The following is a 23529-nucleotide window of genomic DNA, read 5'->3' on the forward strand; positions in this document are numbered from 1 at the left end:
ATATTTCATACAATCCACCTACTCTACTGAGAAAATTATAATCCTATGATAAAAGTATACATTATATTTTTTTCAATATGAAAGTAGAAATGGTTACCAACACAGTTGCCTATCATGTCACTACAAAACAATAGTTTTTAATACTTTGGGGCCTTAGGCCCTTGAAAAATCTAACAAAAGCTATGGACCCTTCATCACTGTACCCAGGTTAAGAACCTGGTTCACTATTTTCAGTAGTACTTACAGGGTCTTGCAAAGTGGGATTAATATGATTTCAGCATCCCTCCCTTTCTTCTTCTTCCTTTATCCCTCTCTCTCTCTGTGCCTCTCCATTGCCCTCTCCATCTTCTTAGTTACTTGTCTACTTCTTTATCAGATAAAAATCTTTAGTTCTATTTTTATACACACACCACTTCAGAAACAAATATCAATTTGAGCCAGATATTACATGTTGTATGAGTGATCACCTATAATGCCCAACTAGGAAGCAGAAGTTTTAAGAAGACAGTATGGGGAAAATGTTACGTCTTTGGACAAAATTTACAGAAACAGATGGGATAGAGCCTAACATTTTCAGACTTTACTATTTTGCCTAGAATTAGTTCTATAGGACTTGAAATGAAGCAAATTGGAATAACTCTGTGGTATCTGTTGGTTTGCAGTTCAGATTTAGGTAGTTTTTCCTCAGGTAAGTTACTTTCCTTCTTTCCTCCTTCCCTCCTTCTCCTTTTCCCTTCCTTCAAAATAAACAATGCTCTAAAAAGGGGATTTGATTTTTAAAAATTCACATTTATTAAGATTAGTATCTCCACTAATGTAATCATAATGATTGTGACAACAACATGAATAGGGGTAAGTAAATGTTGATATTTATTTAAAAACAAATTCTACTTCAAATTTGAATTCAACCTCACTAAGCCTTTAATTTATCCTATCTTATAATGTTACCTGGACTTGGAATGAATCAGGCTGACATAAAAATTTATATGTATTAAACATAAGGCTATGTGAGACTGTGTATACTAAAAAATGTACAAAGAGCATGTATAATCCTAAATATACGTATCTTTTAAATGAAATCAAATTGTAAATTTCCTCAACAGTTTCTTAAGATTTTTAAAAATATTTTAATTTCTTTTATTATTATTATTTTAAAAAATTTTTTTGGCCATGCCACATGGCATGTGGTGTCTTAGTCCCTTGACCAGGGATCGGACCTGCACCTGGCTGCATTGGAAGGTGAAGTCTTAACCACTGGACTGCCAGGGAAAAAAAAGATTTTTTTTTAAAGATATTCTTTCTAGTCAGCCTGATACAGTGGAAAGTTCAAGGGTATCAGTGTCAGGCCAAATCTGAATGCCGCTTCAACCTTTAATAACCAGATGACATTGGGCAATTATTTAACTTCACTGAGCCTAAAAAATAGTGAAAGTAGTACTATGCAGGGCTGTTAACATTAATTATGGTAGAGTAAGAAGAATGCCAAGCACAAAACAGGCACTCAGCGAAGAATACCAGCCTTCCCCTGTCTTCACAGCTGCAGATTGGGGATGAAGATTATAGTACCACCCTAGGGCTGCAGTGAGTGGCTTCAAGTAGAAATGCACCACATAGGTGTTAGCTATTATCACTGTTATCGGTGTTGTTCAAACTGTGACTGTTAACTGTATGGATATTAAGCTTTCACTACTGAAAAACTGTATTTCTGGTAATTCTCTTGGTAATTTCAAAGACAATTAAGGATCCTAAATTTCAAAGTTTCAGCAGCTTGTGTTGGTACATAAGCCAGAAGCATCTAGATATCATTTTCTACACTATGTAAGTCAAGATATTCTTTTCATGCAAGTCTCATTAAATATGAGACAAAGATAATCAAGAGCAATTAAGCACAACTGTTTACTTAGTGTCATAAATCTTCTTCAGTGCATGTCTACCTAAAATTTTTGATTACATTTTTAGAAAAATTTTGCTTCGGTTTCCCTTGAAACAAGGACACGAAGAATACACTCCTCATATGAAGTTCGCACATGCAGGGGAACAACTGCACAGATGGTCTGAAAGAATCCACTCTTCACTTTTAGGAACCTGTCACTCAGAAAACCTACAATTCACTGGGTCCAGGCACCACAGCTAAGAAGGGACAGTAACCATCTGCTGATTATTCCTCATGTAGAAAATTGCCCTGAGAAGTCTCAGAATCACAAGCCTTCCCAAGCCCAGTGGGATCTATGCTCTAAAAATGCGTTCCTGAATTCCAAAAAGTTGTAAAACTCACAAATTCCTTGAGGTGATAACCAAAACACTCAATGATCATTACCATTCTGAAAGCATTGTGCCATCCAGGAAGAAGGCAGTTTTATCTAAACAAATTCTGGCAAATCTTAAAAGAATTGTGTTTGTTATGACAATGCAATTTACATAATCTAATATTTTTACCTGGTGTGGAGAGGAAAACCTCTTTTCATATGTCAGCCTGCTTCCTTCTAAGGAGAAACGGAAACCTTTTCTTCTTATGCTGTCTTCAGATTCAGATTTGTGGACCCCATCTTCCTTCTCTTCTTCTCCAGACTGTTCTTTCTGTTTCTTTTTCTTCCGTCTGTTTTTCAGCTCTTTTTCACTCTTGGAGCTCAACTTTGATGCTACTGAAGAACTTTCTGAGAAAACCCCTATCCCACCAGCACCACTGAAGTCTCTTGATTCAGCAGATGCTGCTGCAGCTGCTGCCTAGAAGGGTTCAAGGGAGATGGTAGTTGTATATACACTTTGCAAAACTCTATCTATGTTACTGCTTACTTTATCTTTGGTATCATGAATATGTGATTTTGAAAAATGATTCAAAATATGTATGTATTTGTAAAACAATGCATTGTCGTTAGACCGATTAAAGAATTAAAATGAAAAGAAAAGTGGAAGATGATACATGTGACTTTAATGAAGATCTTCAACCTGTAGCCTCACACTACACTTTCTAATTATCTAATAAGATGAATACAATACTCAAATATTATAATGATTTTTTCTGTGATTTAAACAATATCATAAGAAGGAAAGAATTTAAGAACTAAAGGTTTCCTATTTTTTGATTTTTTTAAATTTTATTTATTTATTAATTTATTTATCTATGGCTGTGTTGGCTCTTTGTTTCTGTGCGAGGGACTTCTATAGTTGCGGCGAGCGGGGGCCACTCTTCATCGCAGTGCGCGGGCCTCTCACTATCGCGGCCTCTCTTGTTGCGGAGCACAGGCTCTAGAGCGCAGGCTCAGTAGTTGTGGCACACGGGGCCAGTTGCTCCGCGGCATGTGGGATCTTCCCAGATCAGGGCTCGAACCCATGTCTCCTGCATTGGCAGGCGGATTCTCAAGCACTGCGCCACCAGGGAAGTCCTAAAGGTTTCCTATTTTAACCTGATCCATCACACTTCCACTTGACAATGACTTTTAGTGCCAGTCTAAATTATTAAATTTAATTCAGTCAAGTATTTCGTTTCAATAAACCTTTTTTCTCTTTGATTTAAAATGATTATTTCACTAAGAAATGCACAACAAAAGCAGATTATAGATTGTATATAAGAAAATCCCAGATCATGGCATCTGAATGAATTTGTAAATTTCAACAATACAGTTACTGGACAGAAAAAGTGCTCAATGTTGTTGCTGCTACCCCAGTATATTTTATCTGATCTTTATTACATATTGATATTGTAAATTTCAACAGTTCAGTTATTGGAAAAATAAAGTGCTCAGTATTGTTGCTGCTAGCCCAGTATATTTTATTTATCTGATCTTTATTACATATTGATATTCAGGATATTCTGTGTTAAAAGGGAACTGTACTCTACATTCAAGAAAAGACGAATATAGGCAATTGGATTAGTGACATTAAGTCAAACAAACATAACTAGAGAAATTCTTGCCTTATTTTGAAGCCTCAACAGTCCAAATTATAGGATTTACAGAGTGGTAGGCAAAGAATGTAATGATTTAGTATGTTTATGTACCAGTGTTTTCCTTATGCAATCCACAAACTTGCATTTAAACACTTGAAATAGAAAATAAATATTAAATAGGTCTTTGTCTTTCTTCCAGACTCTATGAAATAATCTTCTCAGTTTGACCCTGGTTTTCTGACCTTTCCCACCTCTAGCAACACTAACGAAGAAGCAATTATAACTGAATTCTGCTTCCTCAGAAGATTAATACTTCGACTGAAGGCATGTAGGTATAACTACTTTGTGAGCTTGAGTGAATAAAAGGTCACAAGGGAGAAAAAAAGGTCAACAAAGTTCATTATAATTCATCATATTTGGATGCCATTACTATTGACTGTAAATAATCATCAAAACAAAATAATAATCTCCTAATAACCAAACAGGCTCCTAACACTTACCAAATACATATGACTTGTTTCGAACATCAATTACCACTGCTGATTTTGTGTTAAATGACTCTGATCTCGACAGTGTGGTCAGAGAGCTGAGATAAACAAACACAAAAAGGCTCGAAGTTTTCTACTATACCTGAGCTTCTTCTTGTTGCTTTTTTAATTGTTCAAGCATCTGCTGAAATTCAGCTTCCTTCTGTTCAGCCTCTTCCAGCGTTGCCTGATTCTGTTCCTCATAGGCCATGGCCACCACAGCCAGGATTAAATTTATAAGGTAGAATGAGCCCAAGAAAATGACTAGCACAAAAAATATCATGTATGTTTTCCCAGCAGCACGTAATGTCTGCAAAAATGGAAGAGATATTTTGTTAAATTTTATACAGGATGTTATGAGCTCACACTCTAAGTAATAAAGTATATTATAGCAATTCTCTTGATCTCAGTATTTCATGCTTCCCAGAAGAATCATTTTATCTGTTCTCACCAGTTGATAAAGGTTTTCCCAGAAGTCTTGAGTCATAAGACGAAATAAGGACAAGAAAGCCCAGCTAAAGGTGTCGAAGCTTGTGTAGCCATAGTTGGGGTTTCTACCAGCCTTCACACAGATGTATCCTTCTGGACACTGGCTGTTATTAGGTTAAAGGAAAGAGAGGAAGTCAGTAACTATAAGTTGGATGGCTGGCTTTCCTGTTTTTATAGACGCCAATATCCATTTTATGAGACACCAGGGAAAGCAGATTTCTCTCACTTTAGCCAGTGCTCAACCCAGCACTTAAGTGGACTGATTTACATAACAACAGAATCCGCTAAATCTATTGGTGGATTCCTCTGTGATTCATGATTGTCATTATTATATTTATCATGTCTCCATATAAAAGCAATCATATTATGATTACTATCTTCTGGGATTTGTGAACATGAACAGAAAAATAAGTCTACAGGGAAAAATTTGATTTTCACTGAAGATATCTAGAGGCAGAAGTGTGCTGAATGTGGAGGTAGGCAAGAGGGCTAAAGAAAAGATGGTGGGGGCACATTGAGAGGAATGAATGAGTCTGCAGAGTGAAGATTTCATAGTATGACCTTAATGATCAAGCTGACCTGGCCTCAATATTGTGCCTGACACTTCTGGGCTGTGAGACTTTGGGCAAGTTTCCCACACTTGCTAGTCTTGGAGAACCCTCATATGTAAGAAAGGGCTAATAACAGAACCTGCCTCCCAAACTTACAATCATTGAATACGATATCATATGTAAAACATTTAATATAGTACAGAGAAAGAGTTAAAATCAGTCTGTTTTACTTATAAGATCTGGAGATAAAGGCAGCACAATCTTTATCACATGAGCCAAATAAAAAGCCTGATGCTGATACCATTGGGAATTTTGCTACAGGTATTAGCTACTAATGTCCACAATATCATCTTCCACAGAAAGAACATTAGATTTCTGTCTATGATTCTAAAATCTTGTCAACTAGAGAAAGGTAACTATTTCTCTGAATTTTCCTCCTTGCTTTAGCTCCAGGTACAATACTTCTTAATAATAAGCATTCACATGATGCCAATCATAATAATTAAAAGTACTTATTGAATGCTGTAATAGCTAAACATTCATTAATCCATTTAATTCTCACAGCCACCCTATAATTCTTCCTATTTATCACATGGGGAAATCAAGGCAAGGAGAGGTGACATTATATGGTGAAGTCTGGGTTTGAATTCATGTAAACTCTCCAGTCTATGCTGTTAACCGCTTTGCTGAAATATGCTAAACATGTACTCACCACACCTCAGATATTGACATTATCTTCAGATATCTTACATTTTATGCCATGGAGACCACATTAGCTTATATAGAATATCACACTTATAAAAGAACATGCTTATGAATTCTATTAACTTAAGCTTCTTATGTATATGTACTGCTTTTCCCTATATTTTCCATTGAACTAATTTGCAAGATTAGCTGTGACCTAGTATGGAAAAATAATTGCTGCGTATGAGTGAGTGTGTGAAGGAGGTGAGAATCCACACTTATCCCAGCTATTATGAGAGTCAGCGTGAAGTGGAATTTACGCAGGGCTTTGAATGAGGAGCAAGCGGGGGCTGGATGGGTGGAAGGTAGCAGGTTATTAAGGCCGATGCAACAGTGTGGACTGAGACTCAACACAAAACATCACTTACCCTGCATCTGAGCTGTTGCCACAAAGCAGAGCATCATTTTGCCCTTCCAAAAAATAGAAGTGACCTATTTAAAAGAGCAAAGAATAGAAAGAATCATTAAAAAAAAAAACCTCAAAACACTTCAGCCATTGTGCCTAGGTAACAAAGCTTACCTTTTCTTAAACCATGATGAAATTGATAAAATGATAAATGCATATAGGGCTAAATGAAAATATTTTAATAATAATTGAATATTAAACAAATATCAAAAAACATTTTTGATTAAACAAATGTTTAGAAAATTGATTTAGAAAGAAATTTTTTGGTAAGGAATAACTATTATAGCATTCTCTATCAGAATTTATTGCAAATATAAACTCAAATTGCTTGGGATAATTCAAAAAATAGCTGTCAAATTAAGGCTGTTTGGCACAAAAAGTGAGAGATAGGAAAGCCCTGTTGCTTCTAAATGCTGCCATGAAATAACATTTTATTTTACAACTATGCTTTGCCTGGACCCAAACTAGATTCAGACCTTTGTTTTCCCTACCAATTTTAACTTAATTTCTTGTGAAAAGTGGACTGAGCTGTTTGCTCTTTCCATGATACTGTAAGTAAGTGTTTTGCTTTGAGTTTTGGCTTGAATACTGTCTTTCAAGATAAATTTGCTTCTTTGGAGATATGTATTTTCTAAGTATACTTTTTTTTATTCTTAAGGAATACCTTATATATAAATATAATAAGTTGCAAAGATGATCTCAGGAAACATACACATATATAAACATACATATTTACATATTCACATACAAAAACATACAGACACATATATATTAAAAAAACACACACACACATAACCCCCACAAAAAAATTTTACTATAGTTTTCAGGAATACTTAAAAGCCTATATTCAAGGAATACCCTAATATATTATGTAGGTCAATCTGGGTCATAGTTTCACAAAAAATTTTAGATCCTTACCTCATAACATATATCAAAAAATCATTCTAGATATTTAGGGATTAAAGATTTAAAGACAAGTCCATTAATATAATATAAAAATATGTAGGTTTTCTTTTCAATCTAGACTATACAGGTGGCTGTTTAAATGCAGAATATATAGGTGGCTGTTTTACATGCAGAATATCTAGGTGAAAATTTTTATTATTTCTGAATCCAGAAGCATTTTATAATATTAACTATAGAAAAAAAGAAAACAAATTTGATGACTTGATTGCCTAAAAATTAGAATCACTTAGGGATCAAAAACAAACAATAAGAAGAAAAAACAAGCTGGAGAATATATTCGCCAAAAAAAGTCAAAATGTTAACATACTTGATAAATTATAGAGATCTTATGAATTTCCCAAAATATACTATCACCTGATAGAATAACAGGTAAAAATGTCAACAGATAATTCACATTACATTAAATATATAACTTGCTAATGATACTAATAAACAATTTTAGATTCTACTACATTAATAATTAAAAAGAGGATACACTTTTCCTTCTATCAGAAGATGTTAAAATATGGTAATAATCAATATTAATGAGAATTCAGTAAGATGGCCACTGCTATAGGAGGTATATAGTGGTCTGACCTCTTTGGAGAGCAATATGACACTATGTCTCCCTAGCCTTAATGTCGTCATACCCTTTAACCCCCCAAAATTCTACTAATAGAAATCTATCTGAAGGAAACAATCAGAAATAGAGAAAAGATTTATGTGCAAAGATTGTCACTGTGCTGTTATTATAACATTAATAAATGGGAAATTTCATAAATAATGAAATCATTTGTTTTATTTATTCACTTGTCCAAAGAATCTTAATCTCTTCAGTAAAAATCTTCATGAGAATACTAATTCATAAAACATTAATATAATGTGAGAAGTGATAAAATTTCACATGGTTCTAAAAACCATGAAGGATACCTCAGACTAAGTATCCCAATGGAGTATTGATAATCAAGAGATCAATGGAAGTAGGCTAGCTAATTGCACAAGGAGAAGGAGGGGGGCTTTCCTGGTGACACAGTGGTTGGGAGTCCGCCTGCCAATGCAGGAGACATGGGATCGGGCCCTGGTCTGGGAAGATCCCACATGCCGCGGAGCAACTAAGTCCATACGCCACAATTGCTGAGCCTGTGCTCTGGAGTCCGTGAGCCACAACTACTGAGCCTATGTGCCACAACTACTGAAGCCCACATACCTGGGGCCCGTGCTCCACAATTAGAGAAAGCCCCGCACAGCGGCGAAGACCCAACGCAGCCAAAAATAAATAAATAAAATAAATTAATTTAAAAAAAAAAAAAAGAGAGGGAGGGACTTGGACATTCCAATGACAGAGGGGCAGGCTTCAATGATAAGAAGTTATACTAAATCATAAGTATATTCTGATGTCCATCTATAAAATAAAATCAAACTGTATTGATAAACAACTCTAACACAATGATTAATACCAAAGAGATAAACTGGAATAAGAATATTATAAAGGTAGGCTTTGAGTTTACACTTTCTCATCAATAAGTAACTTGCTGGACTGAGGTTGCTTAACTTTCTGATGAGTACAGAAATTCAGATTTCATCTTAGTTTCTCCATTTCCAGATACATCATATGCACTCAATACATACATTGAGTCAAACCAAATAGAGCCAGATTATTTTTTCCTCAGTCTTCTTAATAATCCATTTCAGCAAAATACATTGAATAGTTCAAACTACTGATTTATTTATTAAGATGACTGAAAACTCCTGATCAATCCCCAACAAATGAATATTTTTGTTTATAAAGCATTATACTGTATTGCTGTCAAGACTGGTTTAGGAAAAGAACACATCTTCAAATGGTAACTTTTATCGCGTTGATTGAAAGATAAGGAAAAAGGAGTAAGATACCATTTGATTTCTGTATCATATATATTATCTTAAATTGGTCTAAGTAATTTGGTTCACATCAAAATTGAGACAATTTTCACTATATATATATTTTAATATTTAAAGGACTAAACAGCTTAATGGTCAAAAGAGTATATCTTACTTTTATCTTCAATATATTCATCCCAGTTAAACATGCTCACTGTCCTATTGAAAGTGGTACCATTCCCATCCAATGAGTTATTAAAGAAGGAAGTGATGTTTATTTCAAAGGAAGAATTATCTGGGGGCCATTGCAAACATTTGTTTCGCAGGTTGCCCATAAACAGCTGTAATCCTATTAGTGCAAACACGCTCAGACAGAACACAGTCAGGATCATTACATCTGAGAGCTTCTTCACTGACTGGATTAGGGCGCCCACGATGGTCTTCAGGCCTACACATAAAATCAAAGGGAGGAATTTAAATATACTATTCGACAGCTACTTCACAGACAAAAACATCATGAGCTTGTCCTGGAAAATAAAGATGTCATGCAGAATGCCAACAATATTAGTTTAATGTTTGTGATCGAATAACATTTTCATGAAAAGCCTGCTAGCCGGTGAAAATGAATGAAAGCAGAATTTGTACGTTCATTAGAAAACCGTGAATGGAAATAAACCAAAAGTGTATTTCCAAATACTCCTTAGAGCAAAAGAAATGGTTTTGTTATTCATGCTTAAACATCAACCTTGTATAAATTTTTTGCCTTTATTTGCAGATGTCTTACTCCCTAACCTCTTATTGATTTTATAAAAATCTATATGAATAAAGTAGTAAGAAATCTTGAAGTCACTGAGTTATGAGGTTATATATTTGTGAATTCTGCAAGCTTGAGTATGGGTTAAAAAAGGAAGACATCTGAAAACTGAGCCCCATGCAGCACTCATGCTATCCCTTGCTCTTTCATTTATCTGAAGTTAAGAAAATTACCAGTTTTAGACCTAACTGGTCAAATCTGCAGCAGTTTGAATGCCTTACAGTTTAGCTTCTATGCAGAAAGCTTGATGTTACAGGACACAAACCATGTAGCCTGTTACTGCAAATGCCTCATGCAAAAACTTGTTAAACTCAAAGGCTGATTTAGAACAGATCATTTTAAAGAAAGCAACTAGTAATAGCAAAGAATCAAATCCACCCAAAATATGATGTACTGATTCTTGCTTTTTTACAAATTTATTTGCAATAGGTGAGAAGCAACAAGGCTTACGCACAAAAGCTGTGATTGTAGCACCAATGCTGCTAAAGTCAGCCTCGGTGTTTAACCTAGCTCTCACCTGGAATGACTGAAATTGTTTTCAGTGCTCGGAGAACTCTGAATGTTCTCAACGCTGAGACATTGCCCAGGTCCACAAACTCTGTCACATATCTGTAATAGGGAGTTCACACACAAACACAATAACAGAACACAAGAAACAGTTGGAGATATAAGGGGCCTACCACCTTATACCAGTTTCTTCTTACCTGGAATTACAGAAATAGTTTTCAAAGCTCTCAAGACTCTGAAAGTTCGAAGAGCTGAAACATTGCCTAGGTTTACAAATTCTGTTACATACCTGTAGAATTAAATCAGAGTTATTCAGAATTTAGGGAAATCTAAGTCTAAGTTGGTCTTTCATCAAGATCTTTCAGCTTCAATGAGTGTTGCCATCAGATTTCCCAATTAAGAGAAAAATGGCATTGTCATCAATCATAATCTCTGTTACTTGGGAAATTTATTTTATTGCTTTACAGCACTAATTGAAATCAAAGCCATGTAATTTACTATGATAGTCCCTAATTTCTCCAAAGTGCACAATCTGATTGGAAGAAAAATATCCTAAATTCACATAATAACCAAGAAAAATGCTTGATCTGTTAAGGGAAACCACCAAGGAGAAATACAGTATAGGCTCCCACTAATGATTTACTCTTCCCGGATAGGAAATGTATTAAGATACTTACGCAAAAGTAATGACTGTGAAATCCAACCAATTCCACGGATCCCGTAGAAATGTGAAATCTTCTAAACAAAAGCCCCTTGCAAGTATTTTTATAAGTGATTCAAAAGTGTAAATTCCTGTAAAGGTGTACCTGAGAGAAAATAGCCAAGCCCACATTAAAGATCTAGTAGGTAATTTACATGTACATATCTTAAAGGAGAAAAACAACAAATACAAATTAGAGGCTTCCATATAGTTCTATATTGGTCTCCCTATAATGTAGACCTTAGGTAGTACTTAAGGAAGAAAGAAACATTACCTTCTGAAAGACATTCTCATTGACTATAAATGAGTATTGTACTTGCTACACTAATTCATCTGAAAGCCCAAATAATATGGTTCTATATGAAAATATTACCCGAAATACACTAGTTTTGGTCAAATTTAAGGAAATAGTTATTAACAAAAATAAATGAAGATTTTTTTGTCTAATAAAATGTGCATCATTAACAGCAATGAAATATATACTAATAAAACATAGAAAGGTGATAGCCATGAGGAAAAGAACATACAAACTAGGTATAATTTTTATCATCAGATATTAGTAATCACTGATTACCTTTGAAAGAGTGTGAGACTCATAAGGAAGATAAAGAGCTACAAATATTGGCAGTCAAATCAGTGCAGTAATTGGAGCAACTTAATGAGCCAGTGCAAGCTTTGTCCTACAGAAAACCAGTGGTTGAAATGAACTTGAATCACTGTCTAACTGGTTTGTAGTAGCTAGTATGATTTGCTAAAGAAACTGATGAGGTCTCAAGATGTTAAATGCACATGAAGGGACAACAATATTGCAAGATTTTTTTAAAATCTTCTACTTACTCCACATTCTTTGTCCAGTCTGGAGGATTACTCATGGTCATAAATACACAGTTGGTAAGAATAGTGCACATAATGAGCACATTGAATAAAGTAGAAGAATACCGTCAAGGAAGACAAAATTCAGTGGAAAATTTCACTTTCATACACCATTATGTCTTTCACCACCATGAAGTTTAGAACTTTTATGCCCTTATTATTTTATTATTGAGTTTGCTTTTTCCATTTCTGTAATTTTAACAACTCCATAACCAAGTCATGTCAGGCCAAGCCATCAATTATTTGGAGGCTACTTATGTGATTTTAGTAATGAACAAGATTAAATGAAAAGAAATTAGCTCATTGGTAAGTAATTTATCAATTTAAGTTTTTTTCTTTCTTTAATGACAGACTCAACGACTGAAGTGCAAGCTCAGCATGTATGAAAACTCTGACAAAAATTCAACAAGAGAATACCAATAATTACAGTCGTCCCACAGTATGCGTGGGGGATTGGTTCCAGGACCTGCAGCGGATACCAGAATCCACGGATGCTCAAGTCCCATAGTGGGCCCTCTGTATCCATGGTTTCTGCATCCTCAGATTCAAGGAACCATGGATCCTGAACACTGTACACCACCTACTGTTGGTTGAATCTGCGAATGTAGAACCCATGGATATGAAACCCATGGATGGGGAGGGCCGTCTGTAACTGAATGCATTACAACTCCATCCTAAGGGTCATCTGAGTGGAATATCTTCAATAAAATTCTTTCTAAGTGGAATATATAATATACAGTGATTGCTCGTTAAATTCTGAATAGTAAGAGAAGATGGCTGGTGTTAGTACTGACATTTCTTGGGTTTGTAACTGTGGCCAAATTACTTATAAGTTCCCTAAGCCTTGGTTCACTTTGCTATAAAAGGGAGAAAGAATAACCATTCCACAGGATTGCTGTCAGGATCAAATTAGTTAAAATATATTAAACCTCCTACAACTTAATGTGCCTTGTACATGGTAGATACTCAATAAATTACTTTCTTAATTTCCTAAATCATAGAGAACACTACTTATAAGAAACATGTGGTTTGTTTCACTCTACCCCACTTTGCCTGTGTAGACATAGCCAATGCAGTTCACTCTCCTTTATACTGAAAAACAGCAACAAAAGCTCTTTAAGAAAACTTTCAGTAGTAATACTTGAAATAACTTTCTTTCATAGTTAATAAAAAGCACAAGAAGGATTCAGCTGTACTTATGCAAAACAAGAGCTTTATCAATATAGATTTAGAAACTGTATAAAAATTCCAGTGAATAAATGCTATTAATATCACTTCTCACTCTTTATTTTTATTTTTATTTATTTATTTTTTTTGTGGTACGCGGGCCTCTCACTGTTGTGGCCTCTCCCGTTGCGGAGCAACAGGCTCCGGACGCGCAGGCTCAGCGGCCACGGCTCACGGGCACAGCCGCTCCGCGGCATGTGGGATCTTCCCGGACCGGAGCACGAACCTGTGTCCCCTGCATCGGCAGGCGGACTCTCAACCACTGCGCCACCAGGGAAGCCCTCACTCTTTATTTTTATTATAAATCTTCACATTACTTACACATAGTAAAATATCAGCACGATTTTAAGTGTAGTAAAATAGAATAGTGTTGTGTTATCTATATGTTATGTATTATGTGTTAATCTATAAAGGAAGCTTCTTTGCACCCGCAACTGACTTTAGTCAAAGCAATCATTGAGTTTTCATTTTGACTGGCAGTGATGCAAGGCACATGCTTGATCCTCAGCTTGTTAAAATGCATCCACATGAAAACAGTCATAAGTGAATGGTGTGGATCAGCCACATGAGGGCACTACAACCTAGAGAACACAGAAAAACACCATTTCAAAGAAGAAACATTTTTCCTTTATTGCTACAAAGAAACAAAGAGTAAGACAAAATTAAAGATGACTTGCTATTAGTATATAAAACTAGAGGATCCTCTGTGTCTGTTAGGCTGCTAGGCTCCACTGGAGAAAATGACTCCCCTTGGTCGGTTGGCGCCATTCAAAATACATGGTTCCCAGCCTCACCCACACTCAACACAGTCTAAATATTTCTCCACTTCACTGCACCTCCTACTCTGCAAAGACAATTCCAAATATTCTCCACTCTTCTCTGATCTCCAATCTTCTTCCTTCCCTCCCCGTTTCAAACTCATGACCTTATTTCCTACTTCACTGAGAGAAGAGATAGGATCAGAATGCCATATCTTTACTTCCCACCCCCAAATTTACAAACCTCTCTGTAATAAGATCCTTTCCTCCTTCTTGTTTCAATGGGGGGAGTTTTCAATCCCTCTACTCATACTCTGGACACCTTCTACCTTTCCAGAACACTTCAGAAATCTCTTATCTCTTCCTTCTCTTACCTTTAACACTTCCCACTCTATCTACCTCTTCCTATCAGCACAAACTTGCTTAAGTCTCTCTCATCTTGGAGGAAAAAAAGAAAATACTTTCCTATAACCCACAATCCTCTAACTACTTACTACTAACTACTTCTCTTTTCCATTTCACAGCCAAACTTCTTGGAAGAGATGTTTATCTTTACTTTCCCTCATTTATCTATCACTTCCTTAGCCTACCAGTTTTCTTTCTAAATAAGACAAACATCTTCATGTTTTGTCCCTGAAAACAAAAGGATAATTTTGAGCTCTTATTTGACTTGCTCTCTCAGCAGCATTTGACAAGCATGATTCTTCCCCCTTTCATTATGTTCTCTTATTTTTGCTTTCATGAAGTCCCAATCCCTTGATTTTTCATGTCTCATGGACAATTTTTTTGTAACCTTTGAAATGTTATATTTCCCTTTTTGAAAAGGACATCGGATATCCAAGTCATTTTTCCCTCTCCTGCTATATTTATCCTAGTAAAGCTCATCAACATACATAGCTCCAAGTACATTTACATGCCCACTGATCTCAAGTATTTCTCTCCAGACTAGCCCTCTCTTCTGAACTCAACTGTCCATGGTACCCAATTGTACATATTACATCTGCATTTATGTTTACTCATTTCATTGACACTTCAAATTTTTTCAGTTCTAAAACTAAACTAAAAATCTTTTCATCCTATTCCTCTGCTCCTCTAAAATACTGCCCCTTTGACATCTCTGTATCACAGAAAATGGCTCACGATCCAGCCAGGAACCTAGGAGTGATCTTGCATTTTTCTCTTCCTTAAACCTCCACATTCAACTTAACACCAAATATTGTCAATTCTACCTGCTACGCCTGGATTCAGTGAACTTTTCCCCCAATCCTCATATCACTACATAGCCCAGGTGTCGATCAAATCTAACCTAGATTACTGCAATTTCATCTAAACTGGTCTTTCTGAATCCATGTTTGACTCCTTTCAATCCTTTCTGCATACTGTACCAAATGACCTTTGTAAATGTAATTTCAATAGCTTTCCACTACCTTAGGATGGCGATCAAATATCTTACAAAGAGTGAAGGGTCTAGGAGATCTAACTCCTCTCTACTTCTCCAATTTCAGCTTCTTTACTCTTCATTCCACTCTCCCCAGTCCAATATTATTGCAATTGTTTTAGGTCATGGAATTAAATAAGCTCTTTTTCAAGTCAGGATCTTAGCAAATATCACCTCTTTTCCCTGGACATGCTCTCTACGTCACCTAGCCAATTCCAACTTTTTCTCCAGCACTCAGATTAAAAGTTATTTTCAGTAAAATGCTGTGCACAATAGCACATTTCCTGATTAGGTCTATCAGTAATACATACTTGTAGCACCTGATACCATTCCTCCAATGACTAATTTTAACACTGATTTTTTTTCTGCTAGGCAGTCAACTTCATGAGGGCCATGTCTCTATTGTTCACCACCATACCCTTGCCATTTTGCAGTGTCCGTTGACTATTGAATGATGTCAGTTCGGAAGATTGTTTATTACTAAGTGAAGTAAATTTTCCCTTTTTAATGATATATTTATTAATATGGATCAGAAATACAGCATGAAATTTGTTTTCACATATATCAAGTTCACAAGTTTCTACACTTTTTTTGAAAGAGAGAACACTGGATAAATATAAAGTGGAAATTGATAGCCTCATGAGATTTATGTCACATAACAGACTAAGCCATGGTTTTATGACCCTTAAAAATATTTACTCCTTATAATGGTAAAAATTAAGTACATATAATAACGTAAAAAATATATTCAAATATTAATAAATAATAGAAAGAGTGAATATTACCCAGTAAGTCAAAATTAATAAATCATTACACTCAAACTCATGTTTTTCACATTGTATGACTATCATTTTAATAATAAAAATATGCTTAAGTTAAAGATCCTGACAGATGCTCAAAAAGGAAAGCAAATAAAACTATTTTGCTTTTAAACCAAATAAGAGATAACTAGAGTCAGGTTTTTATGCTATTAGTTTAATAGATAATCTCTAAATAGAGAGTTTCAAAACCCATTACTTTTTAAAATCACTATAAATGTATTTTATCAGTCACATATCTTTAAGATTCTCCGAGTTTGTGAGTGATTGAAATAGTAGGATTTCAGATAATGATAACAAATATACAAATATGGAAAAAAATGTAGACATGGTATTGGTGATACCATACATTGAAAAAGTATAGAAACTCCATGTCAAGGTAGATTTCAAGGGGTTAGAACTAGTAACAAAATGCATATATTTATTTTCTAAATATATATTCCATGACATCAACTAAAGTACATTTTTCGAAAGAACAATGAATCCTAGAATAGTATTTCCTTAAGAGACTTTGTATATAAAATAAAATAGAGGTAGTTAACCTCATATAATATCAGGAAAAAAAGGATTTTAAAATCTATTAATTTCTCTATACCAGGTATTAATAAAAATGTGTTAACCTTTTGATTGATACTAACCCGTCAGTTGGCAAGTCTAAAATATTTCCTATGTGTGTAAGATGAGGAAAGACTTCAAGTTTATACTGAAAATGGTTTATGTAACTTTTGACATGGAAACTAGATGTCTACCCCTATATCCATGTAGGTAGGATGAAGCAGCATGAGTTTTAAAGTGATGAACTGTGGATCAGATGCATCCTTTACCAAACACATGGGCTTCAGCAAGTTAATTCTTTAAGGTTCATTTTTCTTGTGTAAATGCAGATAAGAGTACTAATACTTTTCTTAGAGGATACAGTCATTTTTATTACTATTAATCATTTGTTTATTTAACATAAAAATGTAGGGCGTTTCTTTGTTATTCTTTTTTTTCTTTGTTATTCTTAAGGAGAAGACATCGTTTGTTCTGTCCAGGGGCTTTGTAATAATACATAATATCCAGAGAAGTTGCAGAGAAATTTTCAACTTAAAATATATACGAACTAGAGGTAGAAGATAGTTTTATGTAAGAGGTTTTCTAACATAAAAATGGAGAATTCAAAGCAAAGTAAGACAGGCCTTTCTACATATTGATGCGTATTTGTGAGACAGCAGAAATATTGACTAAATGTCACATATATATGTGACACACACATAATGTTAACTCTTGAGTTGTTTAATTTTGTTGTTAACAAATTCCTAACTATGTGATAACTTTTGAGCATTAAAGCAGGAAAAATAGAAATCATAAGCTGTTTACCCTCCTTTCCCTTAGACCTATATAATTTTGGGGTTTTGATTTCTACATAGATGAAAACCGTGATTTTTTAATTTCTACATAGATACCATATAATTTTGGGATGAGCTAAAAAGCTCGCTTCCTATTTAATGAAATAGTAAGTTGGAGCCACTGAAAATAACCTTTGAAATACACAGAGACAGAGATACTGGCAATGCCCCCAGTACATTATTTATACCCGAGGGTTCAGAAATCAGTTTTCTTCTGTTAGATGGAAATTGCAAAAGACCTAACCTGAAGTTTTAGCTCTGCCACTTATATATAATGTAGTCTTAGAAAAAGACTAAACATGTGTGGGCTTCAATGAACTCATCTGCAAAATGAGAAGGCTGGAACTGACCACATTATGTTTTGGTCGATTAACAGCTCCTAACTCTGGTGCTGTATAAACATTTTGTTTGCAAAATCAAGCCTCAAGACAGTAGAGATTTGTACAGAATTCTTTGTGGAATTCCTTAAACAATATGAGCGTGCTCCTTTGCTAATTTTGCAGCAGCTGCTCCTAGAATTGTAGCTACTACTACCAACAATAGCTGTCCTAGCTACCAGTTATCACGTTCCTACCATGTGCTAGTCATGGTGTCAGGTACTTATGTAGTTATTATTACTGATGTATAAATAACGATTGCAATTTTATAGATGGAGAAACTGAGATTCAGAACAGTTGGAGTAACTTGACCCAAGGTCATGGAGCCAGTAAGTAAATCTCAGAGGTGGGGTTTGAATCCAGGTTTTCTGAAACCAAAAGCTGTTTATTTTCCTACCCTTTATGAATGACAGGTAGTTCTGCATTATTGTGTGATTTGGAGTGTTTCAGGTGTTTGCCATCACTTTAAATACCATCCATACACTGACATCTCTCAGTTATACCTCCAGCCCAACCCTTTTCTGAACTCCAGACTTGTATTTCCATTTAACTTCTCAACTCCTCCACTGAATGTTTAATAGACCCCTCAAAAAAAAAATATGTTCAAATCCACACTTTTGATTTTAACCAGCATATCCCTCCACCTAATGTTGTCCCAAGCTCAAGTAACTACATTTTTCTTTCTTGACCAGACTAAACACTTGGAGTCTTCCTTAGCTCTGCTCATTCCCTCACACCCCATGTCCAACTGCTCAGCATATCCCGTTCAGCTCTTCTGAAAAACACATCTGAATTTGATGACATCTGCTACCCTCATTGTTTCCACCAAAGGCCAAGCCACCGGCGTCCCCTGCCTTCATAATGGCAGTAAGCCCCCAATCTATCTTCTTGCTTCCATTCTTTCCCCCCAGGCAGCCTGTTCTCCACGCAGCAGCCAGAGTGATCTTTCTCAAATTTGAGTCAGGTGATGACACTCTTCTGCTGAAAACCCTCCAGTCATCTCTCCCCATCTCATGCAGCATAAATTTGGTGTCTTCACCACAGCCTACAGCTTCAGCTCCGACCTTCACTGTCACTGACCTCATCCTCTCCTACTCTCTGCCTTTCCCACTCTCCTCCAGGCACTCTGGGCTCGTGGCTGATTCTAGAGCACACCAGGTACACTTCGACTTTTATCCTTTGCCTTCATATTTGCTATTCCCTTTTCCCCTCAGATTTCCATGTCTCACTCCCTCACTTCCTTTGGCTCTCTATTCAAATGCTATTTTTTTCAGAGAGGACTTCCCTGATCATATGATTTAAAACAGGACCTTGCCACTCTTCTCTTTTTACACTGCTTTAGTTTTCTTAATAGCACTTATCACTAGCTGATTTATTTTTATTATCTCTCTCCTCTCAAACACACACATACACATGAATGTAACCACATGCAAGCAGGGACTAGGTGTGGCTCTATGTTGCATCCCAGTGTCTAGAAGAACATCTGCCACACAGTAGGTACTTAGTAAATATTTGCAAATGAACAAATGAATGAGTAACAAATGCAAAGTAAAGGAAAGTGTGCTTATTAAAGTAAAATAATAAAAACTGACATGAAACACATTGAAAATTCTGATAGGGAATTTTAGGAATATGGATTATTTTTTACTTGTTTACTATCTAGAAAATATAACCATATTTTATTTAACTATTGAAACAAGGTAATGGGCACATCAACAGCATTTTCAGTTTTCCAAATATACCCTGACAAAAATATAGTAAGCTAAGATTTTTCTGCCAAAATCAAGAAACAAAGCTAATTTGATATGCAACAGCTCCTAATGAAGATAACAACTCTTTAAGAAATAAGTCAGGATTTTCGGTGGAAATAGAGATACCAATCTAGGTTTAAAATACGAATTTCTTGATTGTGACTGGCCATATTCTGGATTATAAACTAATGATAATAAATACACAACAACCTCTTAACTGTGCCCAAGACCCACCATTACCAACCCCAAGCATTGTTATCTTATAGCAAAAGACACTTGAAGTCAGAAAACCAGGATTTGAGCTTAGGATTTGCGTTGTGAGGAATAAGACAAAATCACTGGGAAAATCACCTGCAAACTGTACAGTATTATTTACATCAAAGTTTACTAGGATCTCTAGGCAAATGTGCCTTATCACCAAAAGACTGAAGAATGTGTCTATCAGTCTACCTGCCTTTTCTCATATCTCTACTCCAAGGTGAGATATCTGAAATATAGTATTTTAATTCAGGCAATCAGAGATTTTTAAGAATCTACTTTTTCTACGTTGGAAGAAATCTGTAACTATATGCCATTTGTAAGGTTCTGGGAGAGTCAACCGTTCAGTTTGGCAAATCTTAGATTTACCTGGCTGCCTTCACATTTCAACTTGCACCACTGCAGGCCTCCTAACAACTTTGCCCCTTGGAGGTTTTCTTTTTTACTGGGAAGCAAGTGCAAACCTTCAAATTAAATTGTATCTTGATTCCTGAATAGCCCCCACCATAAACTCGGTCCTCAATGCCCAGAGGCTCTGATCAGAACTTCTAAAACTGCTCTCATCCTCTACCACTGGAAGTCTCTTTTCCCAAACGGCATTAAGTTAGGGCTCCTGGGTCTCCTAATATAGAATTTTTTGGAGTGGAGATTATAGATTTTCAAAAAAAATACTATCTCTCCACAAAAGTTTTAAAACAACAAAAACAACAAAAAATCCTGCCTTTTCCTTTAACATTGGGCATTCTTAATTTTATTTCATCATTCAGTTTCAAGAAAAACAGATTTTTCTGACCTCTTCAAACCTTCCATTTTGTCACGTTTTGCATCTAATTATTTAACCTCTTGACTCATTTGTCACTTATTTATTCAATATGTACTCTCTCAGTATTTACTATGAACAGAGCATTGGGCTAAGTCTGAATTTTCCACATAATTTCATGTATAAATTGTGATTATATAGGGATGTACAATTATTTTCAAATATAATAAATAATTTATGGAAAGATTTATTCAGTGCCCAGATTATAAATACTCAAACATAATAATGGACCATAATTTATAGTTCAAGAGACTCAAATCTGAATCTCAATTTCATTATTCATTCCTAAAGCTAACTCAAAGCATTTTTTCTCCCTGTACAACTGGGTTCTCTTACTTGAAAAACAGAAGTAAGGAATCATTATTGCTTAAAAAAAACTCACAAGAAATTATTAAATGTTAAAACATGAAATTAACGTATGAAATTAAAATATGTTGATGTCTATGCAAAACTGGGGGCGGGGGTGGAAAAGGAATGACCTAGAGGTTAAAAGGAAACTTAATTCCAGAATGCCACGCTTCTAAAGACATCATTTGCCACAATGCCAGGCAAGTCTGGGGACATGCTTTACAGCCCCTCCACCCAGAAATTAGATGACTTCCCTGTACCAAGCTTATCCCATCTCTTGAATTCCTTATCTTTTCTAATTCCCTACCATATCTAATTCAACTATTTTCTGGGCCTGCTAGAGGAAGTTAAGTTTTTACTTTGTAAGCCTTAAAGCCAAGCCCTGGGCTGACCATGTTGTAAATTGCAGGCAATGACTCTTTCTAATTAGGAAACAAAATTTAAAGTTGTCCTACCTGAGACTTTGCTTAACTTTCAGTTTCCCCTTCCTTACCTCTAGGTCCTGATATATATCAGTTCCTCATCCCAAGGCTTCTGTGCGCTTCCTGTAAATGCCTCTGCGTAGCACAGCCAGTCTTGCAAACCTTTGCTTCCTTGGTTGTTGCAGGGCTGGCTGTCAGCCAGATCACTGTCCCTGGCCTGGAATAAAACTTCTCATTCACAACTACTCTATTTACCTTCAGGAGTAAATCAAATCACCATCTCCCACCAAGGCGTCATCAATCCCATCTCTAGGAAGTAGACACTTCATGAGGAGAATGAAGCATGAAATGAGGATGTGTATGTATAAATAGAAATTAAACCTTTGGAAAGAGATAATTGTAGCAGGACCTGAGACTTGAATAAAACATAGGAACAAGTGACCCAAAAAAGTGACATTTGAAAGGCTAATGTGTATTCCATCACAATTATAAACATTTATAACTCAAAGCTTTCAAATGCTAAAATGAAAAGCAGAAAGTAGTAAAATTCAGATGAAAAAGATATAAAATTGTATAATTCAGATTATGCATATATTTTCCAAATGTAAAGTAGTGAAGAAAATTAACTCACAGAATTTACCCATTATATAGATAACCTTGTAAAATTTGAAGACTTATAAAAGGAGAGCCTGGTAATACTGTCAAAATTAATGAAGACGTCTTGGATGTAGTAGGTAATTCAGAGGGAGAAGAGGAGGAAAGAAGAAAGAAAGAAGTAGTAAGTCAGGGAAAGAAGAAATACTTGGAAGATGGGGCAAAGTGTTTCACTTACCTATGATCCCATTTTGCAATAATGCGAACTGTTGAGCAAGAGGGAAAAAGAAAGAAAGAGCACATAACATTGCCAACCACGCATATTTCTGAAAAATTCCCAACTCAATAAGTCAGTCAAAGAGCAAAATCATATTAAATGACTATTTGAAAAAAGGATATGAATGTACCAAAATCTTAATAGCTAATTTTCTAATAGGGTTGAAGGGAGTTAAAATGTACAGGGCAGGGGTGGCACTGAATCGAGAGATTGCTTTCCCTTTATTCAATACTATAAACGTCTGAAAAAGAAAACAAACACATAAAACAGAATTTAGAATCTTAGTATTAAAATTAAGAATATTTTAAGAAAAAAGTGAGACAACTTTTTAGAAATATTGTCTTATAAAATAATATAATAATATACTAATTACCAACATATGACATGATGCTGTGTACTTTCTCTTTCTGAGCCCTATAAACTTTCCTAAAATTCGTAAGTGATATGAGGATTTAAGAACATAAAGAAAATCTGCAGTCACTGCCATAGGAATACTTAGCATCCTTATCAAGTTTTAATATCAGTATTTTAAAACTGTAATTATAATCCACAAAGAGCTCAAAAATGAGGCTTTGATTCATTTTTCAGTTAGATAAAAATTTTCTCAGAGGAACTTCAGGGTTTTCCAGAGGTGTTGTTTGATCACACTCTTTTTTTGGGCACTTAAAAGCCACCTGCTTTTATTTCTTCTGGGGGGAGCCATGGAATGGGCAAAGTTTATGGTGTGAAGGAATAAACCTGCTGAAGATCA

The 23529-nt window shown here is 35.3% G+C and overlaps 1 protein-coding gene across 1 annotated transcript in view; it reads right to left on the minus strand.

The window, feature by feature from the left end:
* SCN2A (sodium voltage-gated channel alpha subunit 2) overlaps positions 1–23529 on the minus strand; it is a 92319-nt gene that overhangs the window by 66305 nt on the left and 2485 nt on the right. Inside the window, exons 3-11 of the mRNA XM_027129389.1 lie at positions 22901–23019; positions 12267–12356; positions 11407–11535; positions 10927–11018; positions 9584–9856; positions 6566–6629; positions 4865–5006; positions 4517–4723; positions 2437–2724 (exon numbers count right to left, since the gene is read on the minus strand). Of these exons, the coding sequence (XP_026985190.1) occupies positions 2437–2724; positions 4517–4723; positions 4865–5006; positions 6566–6629; positions 9584–9856; positions 10927–11018; positions 11407–11535; positions 12267–12356; positions 22901–23019 (1404 nt within the window). The remainder of the gene's footprint in view (positions 1–2436; positions 2725–4516; positions 4724–4864; positions 5007–6565; positions 6630–9583; positions 9857–10926; positions 11019–11406; positions 11536–12266; positions 12357–22900; positions 23020–23529) is intronic.

Source organism: Aethalodelphis obliquidens, unplaced genomic scaffold (genome assembly GCF_003676395.1).
Source record: "Aethalodelphis obliquidens isolate GAN/ISIS:26980383/991018 unplaced genomic scaffold, ASM367639v1 scaffold2, whole genome shotgun sequence".
NCBI lineage: Eukaryota > Metazoa > Chordata > Mammalia > Artiodactyla > Delphinidae > Aethalodelphis > Aethalodelphis obliquidens.